This window comes from Medicago sativa, chromosome 8 (assembly GCF_051527215.1).
Source record: "Medicago sativa cultivar Bolivia chromosome 8, Bolivia_mono, whole genome shotgun sequence".
NCBI classification, from domain to species: Eukaryota; Viridiplantae; Streptophyta; class Magnoliopsida; order Fabales; family Fabaceae; genus Medicago; species Medicago sativa.
In genome coordinates this window covers 5,663,619-5,684,344 of record NC_140756.1, presented here as the reverse complement: position 1 = coordinate 5,684,344, position 20,726 = coordinate 5,663,619, and the positions used below count along the sequence as shown (strand labels likewise).

At 35.8% G+C, this 20,726-nt stretch overlaps 1 protein-coding gene across 10 annotated transcripts; it reads left to right on the top strand.

Moving 5' to 3' along the window:
- The first annotated feature begins 2,274 nt into the window (after positions 1-2,274).
- Positions 2,275-16,745, top strand: LOC146896397 (uncharacterized). Of its 10 annotated transcripts, XR_015022844.1 has the most exons (5): positions 2,331-2,847; positions 15,146-15,235; positions 15,353-15,593; positions 15,984-16,124; positions 16,278-16,745. XR_015022844.1 is itself a non-coding variant. In XM_085735742.1 (4 exons), the coding sequence occupies exons 1-4, from the start codon at positions 2,716-2,718 to the stop codon at positions 16,459-16,461; spliced, it is 342 nt and encodes a 113-aa protein (XP_085591868.1). In that variant the 5' UTR covers positions 2,275-2,715; the 3' UTR covers positions 16,462-16,745. The 10 variants fall into 10 exon arrangements, 1 of the variants encoding a protein (XP_085591868.1); XM_085735742.1 differs by lacking the exons at positions 15,146-15,235; positions 15,353-15,593 and having other exon boundaries at positions 2,275-2,847; positions 15,984-16,091; positions 16,278-16,327; positions 16,410-16,745; XR_015022848.1 differs by lacking the exon at positions 15,146-15,235 and having other exon boundaries at positions 2,315-2,847; positions 15,421-15,593.
- Positions 16,746-20,726: the final 3,981 nt, after the last annotated feature.

Genomic DNA, 20,726 nt, shown 5'->3' with positions numbered 1-20,726 from the left:
TAGATAAGCAAACAGACCAAAAGGGCAAAAATAATATAAAAAAAGATAAAACACAAAATTGTTACCTTAAATTAAGTTAAGGGACGTTGATACTCATTTGACCTAAAACAAATTGTTCAGCTTATGAAGACTTTTCGTAGTTAATTTTTTTAAAGAGTACTATATCTTAGATAAATTTTAAAACATGAATTAATATTCTTAAACATTGCTCACTTTGTCATTTGCACTCAAATGTCACAAAGTTGATTTTTTTTTTTAATGAAAAGTTGATTTTTTTTTTATTTGGGTATTGACCACACATAAATAAATACACACATTAAGAGAGAATAATGTGGTGGCTCGAGCTCGAATCCAGAATTTTACATCAAATATTTTCACATCAAAATCACAAGCATGCAATTAATACAATGGACTCACAAAGTTGATTTTTTTAATGATAATTACTATTAGTAGTTAATTGTTAGATTAAATATGTATTTCTCCGTCCAGGTTTAAACCAGGACATTCAACTCCTAGTTGAGCTACCCAACCTCCCATAAACTTGAATTGTTATTGACTAGTTTTCTCAAGAGTTAATGTTGAATTTGAAAGTATTTATATGCTTAAATTTTGTAAAGGGGTCGTTGGAATTGTGGTTCAACCAATATTCTAGAGCTCAAAATATTACAGAAAAAACTGAGAGACTAGAAGTGAAAATGGAGGATCGAGTCCATAGATTTAAGATGAACATTGACCTACCACATAAATGTGTGCCTTTTATTTTATTTCATTTCATTTGGTATTTGGTTAGTCCGTTAAAGTTTAATTTTCCAAACTACTTAAGTTTTTTTCTTGTACAAAAGAGGTCCAAAGGCCCAAAAGAAAACTAAGAAGTTAACCGAACATTCCTAGGCATAGAAGCGTCAGAGATGTCATCAAAAAGAAGTCTACGGAGCTCACTGGATGAATTCTCTATTCTTATACAATTAAAATAGTCTAGAGAAAAGTTAAAGTTAGTCAACCAATCAGCACATCGATTACCCTCCCTCCAAGTATGACGAAATTGGACTCGCCAATCCAAAGCTAGGAGTTTTCGAATGTGTTGCACCAATATGTGAACTGAGCCACTAAAAAGATTTTAGAATCACTTTCAACAATGAGTTGCAGAATGTGCTCTCGCCAAGCCATCTCCAAACCAAGATACATGCCCCACATTTCAGCATGAAGTGCATCACAAACTCCAATTTTCGAATGTAGCCTTTTAGCCATCTCCCTTCAGAGTAGCGAAAGAGGCCACCACAACCTGAATATTCTCCACCTCCTTTGCAAGCACCATCGTTATTGAGTTTAATCCAACCTTCAAGGGGTTTCTTTCAACCTATGTAGATTGTCTCCTTCATTTGAAAATTACGATGAAGCTGTTGTTTCTCCAAAAGTTGGTAAGGATGCGCTCCTGAACTGCCAACCAAATGAAAGTTTGTATACGGTGTGGTGGTCCTTTCCAACCCCACAATGATTTCCAATCGCCGTCTAGAGCATAGAATGTGAAGTGGGTACAATTATACGTGAGTTAATATGTGTCCACGCGGTTGATGGATCAAAACTTATATCATATTAATAGTCAAATTTTAAATTATAAGAGTATTGACCTACATTTGCATGTGCATCTTACAACAATTATCTGAATCATGTACCGATTATTATTAGCACTTACCCACCTCCTCATTGACACTTAATTGGTTTGGTAAGCATTTGATGGATAATGAAAGAGGGGGGACACACAAACCTTACATGCTTTAGTGCTTTGGTCACTACACATGAGCACGACGTGTTTCTTTGTTTCCTCTAAATACCTTAAAGAATTTTTTTGTGTATTCTTGCATGTCCTTCGAAGCCAAAACTAGAAAACCAAATGGTCCTAATCCTATCCTTTTTACTACATAGATTTGACGGTCCATTTTCCAACTAAAGGCTAATGCTTGTGCCTTTTCAAGCTCATTCACTTCAAATGATAGTATTTTCAACATCTTCCTGCAAAAAAAAAAAAAACGACAAATTAATGGGAAAAACTTGCACGCTTGTATTCACGTCCTCAATTTTGATGCCACATCTATGTTGTGAATATCGTGATCACATGTTGTGCTGGATTCCACTATATCCGATCATGATTTATGTTTTGAGTGTTAAAATTTGACTCATAAGCACATGAATAAAATAACTTTTCATTCATTTCATTGATTTCCATACACTACAAGAATTCCCCAATTTACTAACCAATTCAAAATTGCATTACTGAGGGATTTAGACCCCCAGTAATTACTGACGGTTTAAACCCTCACTAATACACAAAAAAACCCTCAATAATATTACTGGCGGAATAAACCCTCAATAATTCCGAAAATTACTTTACTGACCGATAAATCCCTCAGTACTGCTAATGACCAAACTGTCTTGTATTAGTGGCAGATTTTTTTTGCCAGTATTGATCTTGAACATGCTGCCAGATTAAAAAATCCGGCACTACCCCTTTATTTCCGCCAATAGCCCAATTAATTCAACTTATAATTAAAAAAAAAACAAAATAAGAAAATGAAAACAAGCAGAAACTAAAACCACATGCATTCACACATCTGGGTTTCCATTCAAACATCTCAATCGTTCCTCTCTCTTTTTCCCAATCGAATTTCATTTTTTTGGATCTAGAAGAAGAAGAAGAAGAAGGTTTCGGCATCGGCGATGGCGATGTCGGGTTTGAGAGGACTCTCCGTGTTTATAAGCGACATACGCAATTGCCAAAACAAAGAACAAGAGCGTCTTCGTGTTGATAAAGAACTCGGCAATATTCGTACTCGCTTCAAAAACGAAAAGGTGCGTTAATTCCTCACTTTCATCTTAGGGTTTTTCACTTCAATTCAAGCTTTTTTTTACTCATTCTTATGCTTCAAATTCGAGATTGATTTATGAAAATTGATGGAACTAGCTTACATTTTGACCTTCTTTGATTATGGAAACCGTCAATAGGACTTGAACTCGTATACAATGAGTTAAACTAGCACATGAACCTTCAATTTATGCTGGTATATGAAGGTGAGAAAAACACAAGAAGGGGGGTTGAATTGTGTTTTGAAAAATTCTTCAATTCTTCTAAAAACTGAACACACTGATCAGGAGCTAAGTGAGACAGCTTCTGAAGTGATGGTCAGAATCTAAATGCAGCGGAATAAAACAGAGAGAGAGAGAAGAAGAACGACACAAAGCAATTATACTGGTTCCTTCCACAATCCGGAAGTAGTCCAGTCCCCCTTGCACTTCCAAGGAGATTTCACTAAGAGTAATATCTGATTACAAATGCTCAAGCACACAAGCAAGAGACTTCCTTTGCTCAAGCACACAAGCTAGAGACTTCCTTTGCTCAAGAACACAATCAAGAGACTTCCTGCTCAAGCACAACTGCAAGAGACTTCCTAACTAAACAAAATTACACAGAAAATTGTTTAAGGTTGAACACTTGATATACAATCAGAGGTGCTCACAATATAAATCAGATACAGACTCAAAGGACTTAAGAATTTCTAAGATATGACTTTGAGACACAGAAATTCTAAGTGAATGCAGAACAATTTCAGCAGAGGTTTGGCACTTGTAAAAATGTTGTGAGTCTTTCGTTCAGCGTTCTTGCATTACCAAAACTCTAAGTCTTCACTCCTTTATATAGAGGTGTGAAAGAGACGTTGTGAAATTGCCAGCACACCAAAGAGTCGTTGTTGAAACTTGATCTTTCACCAATGATATTTTGCCTGATTTGGTTGTTGTCCTATGAAGAACAAATTTGAAATCCATTCCTTATCCAAAGGAACATCTATGCAGGCGAAGCCGTATTCTGAAGCTGTTTTCTTGTCTTGTAGCGTGGACACAAAACAGAGTAGTGGAGAAGGTGGTTGTACAGTTTGTACAATAGTACAATGTCAACGCTTTCGTCCAAATTGCAAGCACATGCCTTCAAACACCTTTGAAATGACCGTTGCAAAGTTCCACTAATTTTCTGCTGTGTTTTCAAGTCCAATAAACAGCTTTTGCAGTGTAGATTCTTCAATCTTTGAATCTTCTGCAAATCCAGTTGATCTTCAGCTTCTGGTGAAATGACTTCAGATGAGGCAGCTTCTGATGATGCAGCTTCTGCAGCTTCTGATGATGCAGCTTCTGATGATGCAGCTTCTGATAATGTGGCTTCTGGACCTCTTGTCTTCAGGAGCACTATTTCTTCAGGAGCGCGTTCCACTTTCAGGAGCGTATTGCCTTCAGAATCGTCTAAGCTTCATTTCCATTTGCTCTTTATTTGCTCATTCAGAACCAATTAATGATGTAACTTTAACTATGGTCCTGTACACTTGAACAAATATTAGCTAGTCCAATTTACAATTTTTTAATACCTTGTTATCATCAAAACTCTTCGAGGTTCATTGTTAAACACATTTTGTTCCAACAATCTCCCCCTTTTTGATGATGACAAACAATAGTATTTAAAATTGGTCAATTGTTGTTAATCTAATTAACGAGTTAACTTTGGGGTTTCTGAGGTTTGTAAGCTCAGAGTCTGAGGTTTGTAAGCTCTAACTCCCCCTGAGTCTGATAGTCTTTAAGGTGAGGTTTGTAAGCTCCCCCTAAGTTCTATCCAGGTTAATTAAATTCATTTTTCGCACAATAATATCAGAGCTTTAAAAATTTGAAAGAATTGACTTATAGATAAGAAGAATGGTTCAATTAATTTTATTTGAAATTTGATACTTCACCCTTTTTGATACACCCTTTTAAAGGTAAAACAAAAAGATAGAAATTTTTTTCAAAATTTTCAAATATTATTAATGGGGCTCAGAGCCTTTAAATACTATCACATATACTCCCCCTTTTGTCATTAGCAAAAAGACATAAACAAAAAGAAGAGATGAGAAAAACATACGATTAAAGGTTCAGAGCATAATTCAAATAATTTTAAAGCATATTAACCATCTTCAAAGATTAAATAAACAAGCATAGCAAGCATTATTATCAAAGCAAATAATAACACACAAGGTATGAACAGTTAAAGATTTTCAGAAGCAAGAAGAATTCAGAAGCTTATAATATCAGAAGCGAAAAGAACTAAATCAGAAGCAGAGATGATCAAAGAATATTAAAAGCCTAAAGAGACAAAGAAAATAAGCTAAAAGTGTGCAACTAAGGGTTTGGCTTATTTCTCTAAAATCTTCTTCAGAAGCTCTTGAACATCAGCATACTTCTTGTCCATATCTTTTCTGTAGTTGTCTTCTCTGATCTTGGCTTCTTGCATATCAGCTTCCAATTTTGATATCTTCAGCTTCTGCTCTAGTAGCTCTGTTTCAAGCCTGTCATTTTCTTCTTTGAGCACCTTGTTCTCCTGGGCTAGAGCCAGGTTAGGTGCATCAATCTTCTCCAGGATCTCAGAAGGAATAATCAGATGCAGCTCCTTAGGCAGGTATTCATCAGGTTCTTTGCCTCTGATACTGAGTGGATTCTTCACCCAAGTACCAAGAACTTCAACATCTCCAGTATTCTCTTCTATTCCATTCAACCAATCTTCCAGCTTCTGCTTGGCTTGCTCTTGAGCCTCAATGCAGGAATCATGCAAAGCTGAAATCAGGTTGACGACCCTTTCTTTTATCCTTCTCCATTGCTTCTGATAGCTAACTTGATGACCTAAGTCATTTCTTCCCGCTATCAGTCTGAGAACTTCAGAAGCAATATCTTCCCACACATCTTTTAGTACTTGAGAATCCAGGTAAATGGTGGGAGGTGAAGGTTGTTTAGAGGGTTTTGGAGGGGCTAAGTGTATAATGGGTAGGTTTGATGATGATTGGTCATTTGTTGTTAAGGATTGGCTAGTTGATGGTTGGTCAGGAGTGGGGTCAACTACCATATCAGAGGCATGATCATTTTGATCATCCTCAGAGTCTGTGTCCATATCACATACACCAGTATGATGAGTGATCTTGATAACTTGTACTGGTGAAGGAGTTATGGAAGCAGAGGTTAGCTCAGGAACAATGTGTTCAGGAGCGGCAGTTTCAGGTTCAGGTTCAGGAATGGGTTTAGCAACTGGTTGTTCAGGAACAATATGTTCAGGAACGGTCTTTTGAGGAGTGACTTGTTCAGGAACAGATGGTTCAGGAACAGTTGGGGGTGAAGAAGTTGTAGGGGGTGGAAAGGCTTTTTCTGGTGAAGGTTTTTGTTGAGGGGGGTCTTCTGAAACAACTTTATCAGAAGCAGCTGCTTCTGGAGTTGTCTCAGAGGCTTTCTCTGAGGTTGTGTTAAAGCCAGATTGGGGTAGTTCACCTAGATAATGACTTTCTAGGTGATCTAAAAGAGAAGTGTCTTCAGAAGGAATAGAGGATGTGGTACAAGATGTGTGAGAAACTTGAGGTACCTTAGATAACATTGCAGAGTTATCTACTGCTTCTGAAGTTCCAAGATTCTGAACTTGCTCTTCATTTTCAGCATCAGCTTCATCCACGATTAGCATCCTTTCTCCTTCCTCTTCTCTTCCAAGTTCTTTCAAGGCTTTCACTTCTCGCCTATTAGCTAAAAAGTCATCAGAATGCTCCTTCGCCATTCTCTTCATGACTGGAGTCACTTGAACCATAGAGCTTTTCATATCAAGTGGAGCCTTCTTTCTTTTCAGCTTAGGCTCAGCTTCTTCCTTTTCTATTTCATCCAAGGCTTCATCCAGTTTTTCCTTGTGATAAACTGTTTCAGCTTTTCCCCTCTTTCTTTTAACGTTCTTCTTTTGCTTGCCCTTATCAGTAGCTGCTTCTGATGCAGTAGCACTCTTACCCTTCTTCACTTTAGCAGGAACAGCTTCCTCCTGAGTGCTTGCATCTTCTTCCAAGACATACTCAGCTACTGATTTAGCCAAGATTTCAGGATTACTTTCCTCAAAGATTGAAGGAAAGTTCTTGATAATCTCAGTTTCTTCTGTGGTCATCTCCAACCACTTTTCATCTTCAGGAGCTTTCTTGATAAACTTCATAGAGACTAGGCTCCTGCTACTGATAGTCCTTTCAGCAGTAGATACTTCAAAGCATTTATCAGAAGCACTCCTTGTATTTCTCAAGAAGTTCAGCACTCTTCCTTGATGAAAGATCTCAGACAATAATCTTCCATAAGGTACTTGTTTTCTTCCTTTAGTAGTGCCTTCATTTATAGCCCAGCAGAGATGATCCATTACATATCTTGGGATGTTTATCTTTTCCAGATTGGTCATGAAGTAAATCGCTAGTTTCTGTTGGTTGTTGGGTTGATCAGACCCACCTGCTCTTTGAAAGAAGCAGTCGTTACTGAATTTCACCAACATTCTGTTGTGAATCTCCATTTCAGATGGCTTAGCATCTTTGTTTCCACCCAGAAGAGTGTTGTAGTAGCTTTGCAGCAGGACATCTTCCTTCTTGACTATTTCTTGAAACCTTCCTTCTGCATTCATTCTACAAGCTTTAGCTATAACACCCTCAGTGATGGTTATAGGAATGCCCATCACTTCAGACCTTATTTCTAAGCTGTCAAATGATGTAGGATTCATATTCATGGTCATTTTCCCTTTCTTTGACCCAGCTTGTTTGCTTACAACTTTTGCAGGCTTTTCATTGTACACTTCAGCTTTTAACCAAAAGTCCTTGACCAAGTTCACATATGTTGGCCCATTTAGCATCTTGAAATACTCAAACAGCTTCTGAGTTTCTATCAATCCTTCCATGTTCACTTTATACTTCTTAAGTGAAGCGAAGTCCACCGGTGACTCTACTTGAACTGTTAAGGATTTCCATGGAATATCCATAGTCTTCTGTTTGTAGACGGACCCAGATTCTGGTGCGCTTTGCATGTTTGAGGTAGATTCAGAAACTTTTGAGCTTGATGACGCCATTTTGATGATGATTGAAGAAGATTTAGAGAATATAGGGTTCTAATGTTTTTGCGCTTACTTCGCAAGAGGTTTGAGAGCAAAATGTGTTTGTTGTGAGTGAGTAGTGTGTGAATTGAAAAAGTGTTTAAGAGTAAAAACGTTTGCAATTCAAAAGAGACAAACAAACATAACATTAATGACAAATTGGGGGCGCGTGAAAAGTACTTTCAAAGCTATTAACTCATCATTGCCCTTTTTGTTATACACCAACACATACAGGCCATGTAAGAAGTTCACAGAGTAACTACCAAGTTAGTGGGCCAGAAGTTACTTTTAAAAAGTAACTCCCAACGTTTCCACTAATTCAACTATTCGAAAGCAATAAATCCAGCTTCTGGACTTCAGATGCTGACGTCATCATTATCAGAAGCGAGTTTTCCTCAGAACCTCAATAAAGAGCTTCTGATGGACTACTGCTTCTGAACTAACTTCAGAACCTAAAATCCTATTCAGGAGCAAGCAACCTTTAATCAGACACGTAGTGCATGTTCAAATTTTTCTTTATAAAATCAAATCTTTCAACAGTTAAAGGCTTAGAAAATATATCAGCCCATTGATTTTCAGTATCAATGAATTGTATATCTAAAATTCCTTTTTGAACATAATCTCTGATAAAATGGTGTTTGATTTCAATGTGCTTAGCTCTTGAATGCAAAATTGGATTTTTAGACAAACAAATAGCAGCAGTATTATCACAATAAATGGGAATACTGTTAGCAATTATCTGATAGTCTTCCAACTGATGTTTCATCCAAAGTAGTTGTGTACAACAACTTGCAGCTGAAATGTATTCTGCATATGCTGTAGACATAGCAATAGTTGTTTGTCTTTTGCTAGCCCAGGATATAAGATTATTACCCAGAAATTGACAATTGCCACTGGTTGACTTTCTTTCAATCCTATCACCAGCATAATCAACATCACAGAATCCAATTAGCTTATAATCTAAGGATTTCCTATAAAGGAGTCCAAGATTAGTTATTCCTTTCAAATACCTGAAGATTCTCTTGACAGCAGTCATATGAGATTCTCTAGGATCTGATTGGAATCTTGCACACAAGCATACACTGAATAAAATATCTGGCCTAGATGCAGTAAGGTATAACAAAGAACCAATCATACCTCTATACAGCTTCTGATCTACTTTAGCTCCTTCATCTTCTTTGCTTAAGGTGCACGTAGGGTGCATTGGAGTGTTCATCACTTTACAATCTTCAAGTTTGAACTTCTTCAGAAGCTCTTTTGTGTACTTTGATTGATGAACATAGACTCCATCTTTGCATTTATTGATTTGAATGCCAAGGAAGAACTTCAGCTCTCCCATCATGCTCATTTCAAATTCATCCTGCATCAACTTAGAGAATTTCTTGCAAAGAGATGCATTAGTAGAACCAAATATTATATCATCAACATATATTTGCACAACAAGAATATCTTTCCCAAGGGTCCTTCTGAAGAGTGTTGTATCAACCTGTCCTCTTTTAAAATCATTTTTGATTAAGAAATTACTTAGTCTATCATACCAAGCTCTGGGAGCTTGTTTCAAGCCATATAGTGATTTCTTCAGTTTAAAAACATGGTCAGGATATTTAAGATCCTCAAATCCAGGAGGTTGCTTGACATACACTTCTTCTTCTATGACACCATTTAGAAATGCACTCTTGACATCCATCTGATATAATATTATGCCATGATTAACTGCATAGGAAAGAAGTAACCTGATTGCTTCCAATCTTGCAACTGGAGCAAATGTTTCAGTGTAATCAATGCCTTCTTGTTGACTATACCCTTGTGCAACAAGCCTGGCTTTGTTTCTTGTTACTTCACCTTGCTCATTCAGCTTGTTTCTGAATACCCATTTTGTTCCAATAATGTTCTTGTGCTGAGGTTTGGGTACCAGATCCCACACATCATTTCTTTGAAATTGATTCAACTCTTCTTGCATAGCTAGGATCATCCATCGTCTGAGAGTGCTTCATCAACTGTTGTAGGTTCAGTCATTGAGATTAGTCCAATCATTGACTCTACTTGTCTGAAATGTGATCTTGTTCTTCTTGGACTATCTTTATTTCCAATGATTAGCTCCTCAGGATGTGAAGACTTATGTTTGAATATGTTTCTGGGAGGATCTTCTTGATGTGAGCCATCTTGTGCTTCATCAGAAGCAGTTTCATCTTGTGCTTCTGATGTGGGTTCAGCTTCTGGACTATCTTCAGATTCAGCTATCTGATCAGGTTCTGGAGTAACTTCAGGAACCTGTATCTCTGCAAAACTTTCATCTTGCTTTGAAGTTTTATCTTCAAGCTCTTTGTCATCAAATCTGACGTGCATAGATTCTTCAACACAGAGTGTCTCTGAATTATACACTCTGTATGCCTTTGACCTTTCAGAGTAACCTAAAAAGATTCCTCTTTGGGCCTTGGCATCAAATTTCTTTAGGTAGAGCTTGTTGTTCAGAATGTAACATGTACATCCAAATTGATGAAAGTAAGAGATATTTGGTTTTCTTCCTTTAAAGAGTTCATATGCAGTTTTCTCCAAAATAGGTCTAATATAGATCCTGTTTTGAACATAACATGATGTATTCACTGCTTCTGCCCAAAAATGTTTAGCCAAATTGTTTTCATGGATCATGGTTCTGGCCATTTCTTGTAACGTTCTATTCTTTCTCTCTACAACCCCATTTTGTTGTGGAGTTCTAGGAGAAGAGAATTCATGGATGATTCCATGTTTTTCACAAAAAGCTTCAAATGGCTCATTTTCAAATTCTCCACCATGATCACTTCTGATTTTCAAAATTTTTGACTCTTTTTCAGTTTGAATTTGTGTGCAGAAGTTACTGAATACCTCATATGCATAATCCTTACTTTTCAGGAATTTCACCCAAGTCCATCTGCTGTAATCATCAACAATGACTAATCCATATTTACTTCCATATAAGGATGCAGTACTCACTGGTCCAAATAAATCAATATGGAGTAATTCTAAAGGTCTTGAGGTTGAAACAATGTCTTTGGTTTTAAAAGATGATTTCACAATTTTCCCTCTCTGACATGCACCACAGAGTGCATCTGAATGATAGTCAATGTCTGGTAGCCCTTTCACAAGTTGTAACTTACTAAGCTTAGAGATTAACCTCCAGTTAGCATGTCCCAAACTTCTGTGCCACATCCATTTCTTATCATTCACTGATAGTAGGCAAATCACCTTCTGATCAGCCAGTTCAGAAAAATTGATTTTATAGACATTGTCAACTCTCTTTCCTTTGAACACAATGGATTTGTCTTCCTTGTTGATTACTGTACAGTTGGGTTTTTCAAAAAGCACATCATAACCATTATCACAAAATTGACTAATGCTCAAAAGGTTATGTTCAAGACCATCTACCAACCATACATTATTAATTGAGGTAGAGGAATTACCAATAGGCTGAGGAACATGGACTTGTCTCCTGTCATGTGTCTTGAGCAACCGCTGTCTAGGTACCATGATCTTTGCTTTGGCACTGCTCTTAGACATACCTGCATCATTGACATTTTTAGATTTAGGTACCCATTGTCCTATGGGTCCTGGAAGGTTAGTACTTAAGGCTTTACTCTTCACTTCTTGTACCTTGTGTTGTGAGTTGGGTTGCTTCTGATTAACCATCACCTTAGGTCTTGGTACTTCAGAAGCAGTAACTGTCTTCTTCTGAAACTTAGACTTCAGAACCCCAGATTTTGGTTTCACCAGACTCTGAGGAATAGGTTCTGATCTTTTCAGGATCCTAACCTTTGAAGTCTTGGAATCAGATTTGATCATAGCCTTTGACTTAGAGTTCTTTGGCTTTGAAGTAATCTTAGCCTTAGAACTAGAAGCTTCAGGTTCTGATTGAACAACAGTTTCCAACTCAGCCCCTTCTGGTACAAAGAAGGTTTTCAGACCTTCCTTGATGCATTCACAACAAGATTTTAGATTGGTTTTCTCAAGTTTCACTTCTGGAAAACCAATTCCTCTGCCATTGTTCTTGTAAATGCTATAAATCATAGAAGCTACTCTGCTTCTGTCAATGCCAGATATAATAAAATCTCCAAGAGCAATTTCATGGTTACTTAAAGGTTTTTCATTACACTTTTCTTGTAGCTTCTGACATAAGACCCTGAGCTGATCTTCATATGTTTTACACATGAAGTCAAAGCCCCTAAGTCCTTGTTCAGAAGCTTTCAGATCCAATAGAGTTGATTTTTGCTGTTGTACCAAATCAGCATATTTTTCTTTTAAATCCTTCAACTCATTGGTTCTTACTTCAAAGTGCGTAAGAAGTTCTTTAAGTGACTCAACAAGTTCATCTCTGGGAATTTTGGAATATACCTCGTTTTCATCTTCTGAGTCTGAATCTGATCCAGCTTCTGAAGTTGCTGTTGCTACTAACCCAACAGCTACCTTTGCATCTTCATCAGCTTCCTCTTTATCAGATCCAGATTCACTACCCAAATCATCCCAGGTTGCCATTAAACTCTGCTTAATCTGCTTTTTGAATTTGCTTGGTTTGAATGTAGACCTCTTTGACTTGTCCTTTGACTTTTCTCTTTGAAGATCAGGGCATTCAGCAATGAAGTGTCCCGGCTTCTTACAGTTGAAGCATCCCTTCTGATCTTCTTTCCTTGAGCTTCTGGAGTTACCCCTTCTGGAGAGAAACTTTCTGTTCTTCTTGGCCAGATATTGAAGTCTGTTTGAGAGCATGGCCATTTCAGCAGCATCTGGTTCAGAATCTGAACTTGACTGTTCTTCCTCTTCAGATTCAACCACTTTGAGAGCTTTTGATGACTTGCCTTTGGATGAAAGAGCTATTGATTTACTCTTCTTAGTAGACTCATGTTCATTAAGACTTAACTCATGAACTTTGAGAGAACTAACAAGATCTTCGACACTTAAAGTGTTTAAATCTTTAGCTTCCTCAATGGCAGTCACCTTTGGTCTCCATCTGGCAGGTAAGCTTCTGAGTATCTTGCTTACATGATCAGAAGCAACATAGCTCTTCTTTAGAATCTGTAGACCAGAAACTAAGGTTTGAAACCTTGAGTACATCTCCTCAATAGTTTCATCATCCTTCATCTTGAATAACTCATACTGATGTACAAGCAGGAGAGCCTTTGCTTCTTTGACCTTCTTGCTCCCTTCATAATTTGAACAGAGAGAAGCAAACATAGCTTTCACAGTGGATTTGTCACTCATCTTCATGTATTCTGCTTTGGGTATGGCAGTGACAAGGGCTCCTCTGATAATATGATGCTTCTTGTAGAGTTTCCTCAGTTCTGGAGTATGTTTCTTTCTATCCACAGCAGCTCCTTCTTCATCAAGGACTAAATCACCAACACCATCTTCCAGAATATCCCATAATTCTTCATCTAGGCTCATGATGTAACTGTAAAAGTTGGTCTTCCACCAAGAGAATTCTTCAGCATCTCCATTGAATTTTGGAATCTTCCCAACACTGGATTTCTTACTATCACTATAATCATGTGAGACATTTTTATAGATAGTATCACTAGAACCAGTAGGAGGAGGAGTAGACATGTTTTTCTCAGATCTTTGACTGTTACACGGTTAAGTGTTACACAACAGACCAAGGCTCTAGATACCAATTGAAGGTGAGAAAAACACAAGAAGGGGGGTTGAATTGTGTTTTGAAAAATTCTTCAATTCTCCTAAAAACTGAACACACTGATCAGAAGCTAAGTGAGACAGCTTCTGAAGTGATGGTCAGAATCTAAATGCAGCGGAATAAAACAGAGAGAGAGAAGAAGAACGACACAAAGCAATTATACTGGTTCCTTCCACAATCCGGAAGTAGTCCAGTCCCCCTTGCACTTCCAAGGAGATTTCACTAAGAGTAATATCTGATTACAAATGCTCAAGCACACAAGCAAGAGACTTCCTTTGCTCAAGCACACAAGCTAGAGACTTCCTTTGCTCAAGAACACAATCAAGAGACTTCCTGCTCAAGCACAACTGCAAGAGACTTCCTAACTAAACAAAATTACACAGAAAATTGTTTAAGGTTGAACACTTGATATACAATCAGAGGTGCTCACAATACAAATAAGATACAGACTCAATGGACTTAAGAATTTCTAAGATATGACTTTGAGACACAGAAATTCTAAGTGAATGCAGAACAATTTCAGCAGAGATTTGGCACTTGTAAAAATGTTATGAGTCTTTCGTTCAGCGTTCATGCATTACCAAAACTCTAGGTCTTCACTCCTTTATATAGAGGTGTGAAAGAGACGTTGTGAAATTGCCAGCACACCAAAGAGTCGTTGTTGAAGCTTGATCTTTCACCAATGATATTTTGCCTGATTTGGTTGTTGTCCTATGAAGAACAAATTTGAAATCCATTCCTTATCCAAAGGAACATCTATGCAGGCGAAGCCGTATTCTGAAGCTGTTTTCTTGTCTTGTAGCGTGGACACAAAACAGAGTAGTGGAGAAGGTGGTTGTACAGTTCGTACAATAGTACAATGTCAACGCTTTCGTCCAAATTGCAAGCACATGCCTTCAAACACCTTTGAAATGACCGTTGCAAAGTTCCACTAATTTTCTGCTGTGTTTTCAAGTCCAATAAACAGCTTTTGCAGTGTAGATTCTTCAATCTTTGAATCTTCTGCAAATCCAGTTGATCTTCAGCTTCTGGTGAAATGACTTCTGATGAGGCAGCTTCTGATGATGCAGCTTCTGCAGCTTCTGATGATGCAACTTCTGATGATGCAGCTTCTGATAATGTGGCTTCTGGACCTCTTGTCTTCAGGAGCACTATTTCTTCAGGAGCGCGTTCCACTTTCAGGAGCGTATTGCCTTCAGAATCGTCTAAGCTTCATTTCCATTTGCTCTTTATTTGCTCATTCAGAACCAATTAATGATGTAACTTTAACTATGGTCCTGTACACTTGAACAAATATTAGCTAGTCCAATTTACAATTTTTTAATACCTTGTTATCATTAAAACTCTTTGAGGTTCATTGTTAAACACATTTTGTTCCAACAGTATATTGTGATGAGGGGAAAAAACACAAGCTAAATCGTGATAATTTGTGTATTCATGATTCTGTGGAAGAAGCTTTGGCTGAATTGATTTCAGAGGGGTTTAGAGGAGGCATTTTTAGTAGCATAGTTTTGATTTTCTCCAAAGCTTATTGAACTTATTAGTTTCAACAGATTCAGTAGATTTAAATTAAATGCATTGCAAGTGACATGGTTTTGTTCTGGAGATAGATTCAAGTGATCGTATTTCATCTCATTTTATAGGTTTGCTCATTTGTACCTCTCATTTTGCTTTCATCTCATTTCTTAATTGTTTGTTGTTACATGTGTTGATTTTAGTTAGCAATAACCTTATTGGAGTGTTGTGCTGGTTTGTGCCAGGTGGTGCTGTGATTTGTTCTGTGCCTGTTTTTGCTACTGGTGTGTGATGTGTTTTGTTTTGACAGCAGGGGTGTTTTGTTTTCACGCACACAAATAGTATGAGAACATAACCGATGTTCTTCATAATCTTTGTGTACATTTGGGTTGTTGGTCAAATGAGGCGACCTCGAGAAACTAAGACATAGTAGCTGAAAGTTCCACGAATAGTAGCTGAAGGCACTTATTTGGTTTATCATAATCTGTAAGTGATAGTATTGTTGGTATGTTCTTGGTCCAATGTAAAAAGATTGTTCTTTTATGTCAAGGAAAATGAGGTAATGTGGCTCTGCTGTGGCTGCTTTTTACTAACACCGCTTTCATCATTTGTGGGTTTGAAAATCTGAGCCTTTCATCATGTTGTCTAATCAATAATTTCCATGTGTTGATGATTTCTCGAAAGTACTGTTTATTTGGCTGCTTCTAATTAATCTGGTTCTTGTAAATATTAAATGATTTGTGTATGCATTGCTTTTATATATATATATATATATATATATATATATATTCTACAATCGACACCCCCACATAATTTACAAAGATTCTGAACATTTTCCTATATGTTAACTGAAGCTTGATTTTCACTGTCATCCAGATTATAAAACGCCATCAACAAGAATATGAACTTCAATGGCGCGTTTTTGTAGACTTCTTTTGCAATCCAGAACGGTTGCTGATCCAAGTTAGTGAACTAACTGCAAGGGTCAGAGCTTTGCAAATTTCCTAGCAATCATAAGTACTCTTTATTTTCCATCCTCTTTTTCTTTTTCCTTTAAAGTTGTTTTTCCAACCAAGAGAGGCATCTATTTGAATTTGAACACTGCAATCAACTGTATGTATGATTTTATTAGTTTCTATCGATGATCTAAATCTGATACCTTTTGGACAGGAACATGACGTGAAAAGGCGGGAGAAGGGTGTGCCCCTTATTATGTTCAGGTGAAAAATTTAGTGCTATTTTCAAGTCAAATTTATGCCCAATTTGTTTGCGTAGTTTACAAATCCTTGGATGCCTTTTAAGACGTCATTTGGGGCTACCTCGAAGGAGAACAAGTGCAGAAGAAGAAGAATAAGAGAAAGTCAATCCCCCACCACCACCACTACTTTATGCTAGTTCAGCTGATGGTGTTATTTTACCTGCCTCTCTGCCTCCCCCACCTCCAAATCCCACTGTTGTGATGCTTCTATCATTACCACCGCGTCCACCTCTTGGCGCTCCATCTAAATAGCTAGTAGTAAATAGGCCTCTATCATTTCCGTTATGATTTTGTACAAAAACTATTTATAGATTGTAAGAATATTATGATTATATGTCATTTAATTAATTTGTCTTATTAAATTAAATTTATTTCTTTAATTTATTTGTGTCTAATTAATTTTATTTCTTTTATTAAAATAAAAAAATTGGAAAGGATCACAAAAAAAAAAAAATAAACATGTGAAGTACATTACTGGCGGAAATTTCCGACAGTAATGTAAATCTGCATAATCATTACTGGCGGATTTTTATCCGTCACTAATATTGGAACACATCTGATGGTGCATTACTGAGGGATTTATTCTGTCAGTAATTACTGGCGGAATATTACTGAGGGAATAATCCCTCAGTATGCTTTGTCAGAACTGCCTCTTCATCACTGAGGGAAAATTTCGTCAGTAACATTACTGACGCCAGTATTACTGAGGGGCACTAATCCACCACTAATGTGTGTTATTGAGGGATATATTGCATTACTGGGGGTTTATTTCCCCCAGTAAAACCCAAAATTCTTGTAGTGATAGTGTGTCAAAGACACTATATATAGGAAGAATAATGAATAATAACCCTAATGGGCCTAAAGACTAAAGACTCAACTTAAAGGTCCAACTAACAACAACTTAAAGGAAAGACAACCAATATAATTTTACTCTTAAACTAAATAGCTAAATTATTCATTTGAGTCTAATATCACTCTCTAACAGCATTAAATGTCGATCAATATCTACTTTTTTTTAGGAGTCATCAATCGTTAATTACTTATCGATAGTTTAAATTTAGTTAACAGGTGCTCTAGGACACTGGTTAAGGATATTTAAAAAAAGAAACATTTTTGACATTTTATGGTTTGATTACACAATTTCAATGTAATAAATACTATATAATTTCATTTTTTAGTAGGATTTTTCGAATGCACCTTTTTTTTTTCTCTTTCTCATTAACTTTTATAGTTTTTCCTCTGTCATATTAATTAACATTTTTTAATGGATGATAGAAACAGATTACAACCTATTCTCCAGAAAATTGAAAGAAAACGAGAAAATGGAGAATCGGTCCATCATGATTCTTCCAATTCCTTTAAAAAAAATCTATTCTTTCAATCAAAAATAAAACCTTGATCGCATTAAATCTTGTGTCGTTGGTGATTCAATCTGATATGGCATTAAATAAGGTTTTTCCAAAAAATGTAACATCACAATCCAATTCGAAACCGACGCCGGAAACACTCCCACACGTTTTCAGCCGCCTGTTAGGAACTTCTTTCATTCGTCGATGTGGTCGAGGAGATGTATGATTGTTTCCGGTTATCGGATTCATGAGAATTGTTCTAAATTGTCGCTTAATCAGTTAGAGATTGATATGTAGAGGCTCCGGTTATCGGATTCGATGTTGCTGAAGCTTGCCAGTTCGGCGTTTGTGCATGGGGTGATTGTTATGGTGTTCAAGGGGCATGGTCCTCAAAATATGGGTGGTGGTAAACTTGTGCGGTGATGGTGATTATGATTGCAAATTTGCAATGATGAAGATGGTGAAAGTTTATTTTTTTTGAAAGTTCTTTTGTTAACACCTATATGAAATATATGTTTCTATCTCCATTTAAAAAAATAATAATTGCTAATTAACATGATAGAGAAAAAGGTTATAAATGTTAATGAGAGACAGGTTATAAAAACCCTTTTTAATATCTTTAATCACAGTCTTGGAAGTAGCGATTAACATTTCCCTTTAAATTTTACCATCCACAATCTATAAAGACTTGTCCAATCAGCTCAATAAGTTGTAGTAGTGTTTATTTTAAACCATTTTCTATGTAATGGTCAGTAGGGATGAGAATAGGTCAGGCCGGCCTACAGGGGTCTACGGCCTAGCGTATGATAGGTCAGGTCAGGCCAGATTTTTTTCTTAAATAGTAAAGGCCTAGGCTTTTCTAGAAGCCTGTTTAGCTTAAAAGGCCAGGCCACATGCCTTTCAAAAAGTCTCTTAAGCCTATTAGGCCAACCTATTTAAGTAAATATAAATACTATTATTTATTATTATAAACTAGAATTGAAATATGATATAATATATAGTCAAATTTCCTAAAACCTCATGTTGATTATCATAAGAGAGGTTAATCTAATTGATTTATTAGTTCGCTAGTCTATTTAAAGTTAGATCACATTGCTTATTTAAAGATGTTCATAACATATAGGCTTTTAAACAGGCTAGCAGGCCGTATCAGGCTTTCTGAAGGCCAGGCTCAGGCCTAAAAAGTAGGCCTATGACAGGTCGCAGGCCAGACTTAGGTTTTAAACAAAATTGGCAGGACATGCTTAGGCCTTACAAAATCTAGCTCGGCCTAGCCTATTCCCATCCCTAATGATCAGGCTAAAAAAAGGTACTTTTTTATTTGCATAATAAAGGAACTTCCATTAAGACTATGATATCTATGTTTGAATAAACAATTTGATTAAGCGCTCTTAGCATATAATGTACTTTGATAATATTAGTGCTTATATATAAATCATTCATGTAACAAAAAATAAAATAAAATAAAATAATTTTCATATAAACTATAAGAAACTATGTTCATAAGGAATGAGTCAATAAGTCATTACTAAGGACAAACTTAGTTTAAACATTGCAGGTTAAAGTGATGTAATAATGATTTGATATCCATAATTCACAAGTTTTTTTTTTTAGCAAAAAAAAAGAGTGGGAGAGGTGCAACACAAACAAGTTAACAACTTTAAAAGCATTGACATGGACCTTTTTTTATTCTTCTGCTATGTCATAAAATATGAACTATATACTAAATTATATTGCCATTTAAGTGAGTATTTTTTTTAAAATTTGTGGTTTGTTTGGTTTAGTTTGAGTGGCAAAACAAAAATTGCAAACCGAATCAAACTGCGTAGTTGAGTAAAAAAATGATCGGAACACATCCAATCCAAACACTTTTTTTGTGGTTTTAGTTTTGAGTTAGTTTGGTTCGTGATTTTTCTATTGGGTTGCTTCGGTTTTGAACACTCATATTTTCTATAGTAGCTTGAAATTGGTGTCAAGAACAAATCAATTCAATGTATGTAGCACTTGCAACTCCTTCTATTTAAGTTGTTAGCTCTGGCTCTAGTTTCGGGTTTAGAAATTTGCAATACCCAAGGGCTTAAGACTTTCTTAATGACTTCAGTTCTTATATTTTAATTATTGTTTTGTATGTTTAATGGTTTTGATTGATGTCAAATCATGTGTATAAGATGATACATTTATTATTGCAACATGCAACTGTAACTCGAACCAACTCGTTATATACTTTAAAACATAATGATCCCAAACAATACAATTGTTGCTCCACATTGCACCTATTGTATTGTATTTGTATTTCACACAAAATAGTGTCTTGTATATTGTAGGATCTAATTCACATGCCAAAAAGCATTTTATAACTAACATAAATTTTTAATCTTTGCATTTTATAATAGGTGATCTAGGGAGTAAAACATGTATCGTTTTTTTAATGAATTCTTTAATTTATGCAATATCACAATTTATACTTGAAATTCTATCTTGATACCTTGTACTTATATATTTGGCTATGTTATCAATAATCTAAGATATGAAAATCATTGACAATGTAGCATCAAACCATTAGTCACTGATTGTATACAAATATATACTCTTTTTCCCCTAAAAAAAACTATATACTCTTTAAAAAAAAACTATAATATATTAGAATTTTGTTATCATGTTGAGTATGATACCTAATATCTAATTATTTAATATCATGTTTTGTCATTTTTTTTATATTCAATTATTTCAAAGTAAATTTAAAATTTGAATTTATTATTGATATAGAGTACTTGTATACAACAAAACTCTAAGATTTGTTGGAATAAATTAATATCTATTGAATTTATTTTAGCTTAAAAAAATTGAGTTTTGTTGAATATACGGCCCAACATACAATCATTTAATGTCATCTGATTTTTTATATTTAATTATTTTAAAATAAATCAATTTTTTCATACTTATTTTATTTAATAAAAATAAATGAAAAGATATTAATTGGTATAATTTTAATATATCTTGTATATTTTTTAA